At 40.2% G+C, this 5,677-nt stretch overlaps 1 protein-coding gene across 1 annotated transcript in view; it reads left to right on the top strand.

Moving 5' to 3' along the window:
* Positions 1–228: 228 nt before the first annotated feature.
* The window catches only part of Tmem126a (transmembrane protein 126A), a 7,690-nt gene continuing 2,241 nt past the window's right edge, over positions 229–5,677 (top strand). Inside the window, exons 1-4 of the mRNA XM_021217130.2 lie at positions 229–376; positions 1,991–2,086; positions 4,424–4,617; positions 5,585–5,675. Of these exons, the coding sequence (XP_021072789.1) occupies positions 1,998–2,086; positions 4,424–4,617; positions 5,585–5,675 (374 nt within the window). The 5' untranslated portion in view covers positions 229–376; positions 1,991–1,997. The remainder of the gene's footprint in view (positions 377–1,990; positions 2,087–4,423; positions 4,618–5,584; positions 5,676–5,677) is intronic.

The raw sequence follows: 5,677 nt of genomic DNA, 5'->3' as shown, positions 1-5,677 counted from the left end.
GCCAAAGCTGCCTTCACCAGTCCGTAGCTGAGCGGCTGCCATGCGGCCCGCGCCAGGATCGGGGACTCGGAAGTCGGGCTGCGTGCCCAGGAGGGGTGGGGTCGAGCACCCAGCCACCGCCACACCGCTGTTCCTGCAGGCTGTACCCGGGATGGGCTAGCGGACCCGCCAGCCCTCATCACGAGTCCGCAGTTTAGCGTGTCCTGGACCGGAAGCCCGTGGACAGGAAACAGAGGCGGAGACAGAGTCACGTGTGAGCCAAAGATGGAGCTCAGACGACCCTAGCGAAGGTTGCGGTAGACTCGGGCGCGGGAGGACCTGCGCACGCACCGGCGGCTGGGGAGGCGGCCATAAGCTGCGGTCATTCTGCCGAGTGGTGAGTAGCTGTGTTAGTGTCGCGCTGGGAGAGGCGCGGGGTGGCCACGAGGGTGGGGGGACGCTGTGTATGCTGACCCGGTCTTCACTTTCCACCCGCGAGGGGAAGGAAGACCTGGCTGATTAAGTTTAAGAATCACTGCCAGTTTGCAAAATTGCTAAGTTTAATTTTCCGATGCTCGGTTTTTATGCAGAAACTTTCGGAGATCTTTGTAGTATTTCAAGGTGTCTTTGATGGGGATTTATTAACTGAGCAATAATACCAGGAAGAAGAAACAGGACTTGAATCCTGGGATCCTGACCTAATCTTCTAAATCTGTATTGTATTTTCGAGGTTAATTTCAAGTCGAGATCTATGGAATTTTGCACATGCAGCATTTTCCAAATCATTGCTATGTAGACCACAGGTACCCAAGATTTGGTAAGACATTGTTCCAGTGTTGTCACAGCTAAGTGTGAATGGTGACCCAAGTCAGGCTGATCTATTATCAGGTTATTTCCGAGTTTTGGTTTATTGCTACTACTGTTTTATCTTTTGAAATAGGGTCTTGGAGTATGTCCAGGAACTCACAACCCTCCTGCCTCAGCTTCCCAATAGTACAGGTATCACCACAGGTTGCAGACCTTTATTTTTTCCTGTCACCCGGAAGTACGTTTTTAAAGAGCAGAATCTAGCAAAAACGAATCCGCCATTCTATTCTGATATTCATCCTGTGTGTACTGTGCCTGAATAGGCCAGAAATGAGCTTCGATGTGGGTGCTAGGACTCGAACCTGGGTCCTCTGGAACAGCATGTGCTCATAACTCTCCAGCCCCAGAGTTTATATTTCCTCATGCGTCCACATGCCTGCAATGCCCATGAAGGGAAGATTCCAGTTCCCTGGAACCAGCTACAGGCAGTTGAGCAAACCTATGAGCTGGAGACAGAATCCTTGTTCTTTACAATAGTGTTCACTCTCAACTACTGAGCCACCTCTCTAACTCTTGACACCTAATCGTCTTTACAAAGTGGTTATTACACCTGAAATACAATTTGTAGTTCCACCAGCAGATGTCACAGCTTTCCTGAATGCTTCCAAGTGTACCTGTGTACCTAATGACATTGCTATGTGATCTTGGTTTCCACCTGTTTTTGTCAAGGTTTACTGGCTGTTGGCTTTTTCTCATGATGTGAAGCTCTGTTGCATCATCCTTCCACCCCATTGTCTATTTTGCACAAATTCTTTGGGTTTTGTTTTCCTGTGGTAAATTTTCATGTAGCTCTGTTGGCCTCAAATTCCAGTATTATCAAGGACAGCCCTGAGCTGATCCTGCTGGGCCCACCCCTCCAGCTGTTGCAACTACAGGCATGCCACCTTGTCTGAATTAAATCATTTCATGTTTCATGCATGTAGTAATTGCTTAGAAAATCAAGATTGTGGAGTGTCTGTGTTAGAAACTTATGTTGCTTGCTACTTTTCTTGTTCAGGTTTCTGGTATGCTGTATTGGGAGAGGGGAATCTTGTATGCTATATATACATTGACCTTTCAGTTAATCTACATCTCTTACATAATTATGCATCTCAGAAAACTTTTTCTAGATATATTTTTTAAATGGGATTGTTATGTTTTTTAGGTCCAAGATGGAAAGTCATAAACCAAGTACTAGCAAAGAGGATTTAGTATTTAATGTCATATCCAGAAAAATTAAACAACTTCCAGAATCAGACAGGTAAGATTCCTTAGTATTGTTTCATAAGATTATCTTAAATTTGAAGGATTATGCATACCTAAAGGAAACTGTCTTTTTGCTTTGATGAAAAACAAAAACCAAAAAAATCCTGAAGCCCAGAGACACTAACCATTTTGTGCATTGTATAACTCACTGTGGAAACTGAAACCAGAACTTATCTTTGGAAATATTTAATTGATGAATCCACCTTTCCATTCAGCTTTTGGGGTGAAAATAACTGTATGGATCCATTTATAAATAAAAGACCTTTTCAAGTTAGCCCTATTCTCAATATATTTCTATGTTTACCTTTACTAAGAATACCATGGAATATTTTGCTAGATGGATGACAGAAATGGATGTTTAAAGATCTTTAAGATAAAAAAAGATAGTTTAAGAAGCGATAAAAAAAAAAGTGGTATAGTACAGTGCCTTTCTACAGAATATTCTTTACTTCCTTGTCCATCAGAAAACCTGAGTGGGTTAGTTACATAAGTTAGGGTTGATCTTTGTCTATGCACGTGTGCCGAGGTCAGAGGGCAACTATCAGGAGTCTCTTCTCCCTTCTGTGTGGGTCCTAGGTATGCATCTCAAAGGTTGTCTGTCAGACTGATTGCGCCCAGTCCTGAGACCTCTAAGAGGAGTTAAGGGAGCTAGTCTAGGAAGAACAGAACAAGATCATCGAAGTGACAAAGCAAGGATCTGTCATATTTGAGGAAAAGTTACTGAAACACAAGAGGTGCCTATATTAGGGTTTCAAGCAGGAAAAAAACAGATCCAACAAACTTTACTGTCTACTGCAGCCAGTTTGGGTAATAGATTTAAAGAAGGTAAGAGGCACTAGTGAAGTGGGATAGAAGAAAGAAACATCAGCGATAGAAGAAGTAAAACATTACTGTGGCAATTGATGTATCTTCTGATGTGAACTCACACCAATTCCACTTTTGGTTGGCACTTACCGTCTTACAAGAGAGAACCTAATCTGTAACTGAGCAGTAGTTAAGAACTTGATAAATCTCAACTGCTGTGTATCCCTTACCACCACCCCTACACAGAGCACTTACACGAGGTAGAGGAAGCTGTAATGACTAGTGTAGGAAACTGAGAAGATCAGGCTCACCAAATCAGCAAGGAGCACTGGGAACTGACCTGCAACTCCACTTTAAGACTTAGCTTGCAAACAATCAAAATGTTTCATTTTACAACCACAATTTACAATTTAGTTGGGAGACAATCAAGTGTTCAAGTTTCAGCTCCACTATTTCTGAGCATGGTTAAAATAGGGGTGAATCCTATTTCATGGCTTTTATGTATTTGTAAAAGTGCTCAAGTTCCCACTTCTTTAACCCCTATAAAATTCAGGCTTCTCACATTGGGGCTGTAGTTCTTTAATAGTTTTCTAATTTCCTGAGCCGTCTTTAGACTTCTGAAAACCTCAACTTCAGTCTCATGTAGCCAATTATGAGGACCTCCAAAGCAGAATGCAGTTTTCCTTGTGTCTTTAGCAACAAGTCACCTTTACATGACTGGTTCTCGGTGAAGAGAAATGAAAGCATGATCTTACACAATGATGACACTTTAGTGAGACCTAGAAAAGCTTTAAATTTAAAATAAGCAAAAAATACAGAACCTAGTGGAGGTGAGGAAATGGGAAACATGAAACAGTGAACCATACTGCAGCTCACAAAACAAGTAGTGAAAACCAGGCTGAATTGTAAGCTGAAGAGCTTATTCAAACTGTACTATATAGTTTTAGGTAAACACATAGAACATATGTTTTGGCTTAAAATTCATTTATCTCAAATTACCAGTTAAATTTTCATCAATGAGCTACTAAAAACTACCTAGTATATCTCCCTGAAATGTTAGTACCCAGACTCCTAATCTGGACATTAACACTTGAGGGAAGAGTAAAAGGAAACACACTAAAACTCTGTATTACTCCATTGGATATACATTTGAAGTTGTTTATAGATACAATGGGTTTAAGTCGGTAACTGATAAATAGTACTACCTTACAATGTGTTGTGCTTATCATAAGAGCTCAAAAGAGCCAGACATCTCTTTAGAGATGTTTCCTGTTATATAATTTGGGGCAAAGTTCTAAACAGTTCTTTACTTTAAAAAAATCTTAAGATGCATATATAGTGTCATGGTCTCATTATTACCCAAATTCAAAAGCCTTTTTTGAATAGAAATGTAGATGTGAAGCTGTAATCTGTCTTTGGTTTCACAATCTTGTAAGGGGTTAGTTTGTGTGATTCTTCCCAGGGTGCTGATAAGTTGTAACATACCAGAATTAGAGAATTTACATGTTATCATTTCCCTCATCCTCAGAAATCTGCTTGAATATGGATCAGCATATATTGGACTTAATGCTGCTTTGGGGGGCCTAATAGCAAACAGTCTATTTCGGCGAATCTTGAATGTGACACAAGCTCGATTAACTTCTAGCTTACCAATGGCTGTGATCCCATTTTTGACAGCAAACCTGTCCTATCACAGTCTTGTAAGTTTACCTTTGAGTACAGGTATGTTTTATTTCATTATCACCCAAGTTGCACTAGTGTATACTAACCATAGCTTAACTCAAAATTGAAAATATTAGAACCAAAGATTACCAGATTGTATTTGTGGGCTATAATGAAGTACATAGGGAAGAGAGAATCATATGCAACAACTGATTCACATTAGGCCTGCCAACCAACCAGAATGCCTATGTACACAGGAGTTTCATCGTGCTGCCTTTGTTTCTTGTTAATTTGCACATTATGTGGAAGTTTTCTTTTTTAATCTCTTTTAAAATACATATATACATATATATGTGTATATATATATACATATACATATATATATATATGAGTGCTTTGTCTGAATGTACATTTGCACACCAGGTAGTGGCACTGGTTCCCATGGACTATAGATACAGATAATAGTGAGCTGCCATATGGGTGCTGGGAAATTGAACTTGGAGCACTTCTACAAGAACAGCCATTGCTCTTAACTGAGCTGTCTCTCTAGCCCTGTATGGAAGTTCTTTAAAATAAGAATATATTGTGGTAATGACTCTGTAATCTCTGAAATACCATGTGCATGTGTAGTATTTAGCAAAAAGAGCAATGTTTTAACTTTATTACTGTACCATGTGTCTTGAATGAGTATTTTCTGTTGTGTGTCCTATTAGGTATGTATGACCCTCCTGATTAAAAACAAAGAGGGGCCAAGGGGGTCAATTTTGTGCTTTCTCCTAAATACTGGTCCAAATTTCTGAGAATCCAGAGTCAAGATTTGTCTTCCTTTTTCTCAGTATTTCCTATCCAAGGCCTTAATACATGTTATGCATGTATTCACACCATCAAGCTATAGTCCATCCTCTGTAATTATCCCTTTGAGCACATTTCCAAGATCATTTTTGCTGTGTCACTGAAAATTAGATGTGAATCTTATATTCTTTAAGTCATATTTACTTAAATATCATAACCATCACTTATTTCCTAGGCGATTTGAACTGTGAAACCTGTACCACAACACGGGGTGCACTAGTTGGTTTGGTTATGGGTGGTCTGTACCCTATCCTTTTGGCTATACCTG

The sequence above is a fragment of the Mus pahari genome, chromosome 1, assembly GCF_900095145.1.
Source record: "Mus pahari chromosome 1, PAHARI_EIJ_v1.1, whole genome shotgun sequence".
Lineage (NCBI taxonomy): Eukaryota > Metazoa > Chordata > Mammalia > Rodentia > Muridae > Mus > Mus pahari.
This window is presented reverse-complemented; position numbering and strand designations above follow the sequence as displayed.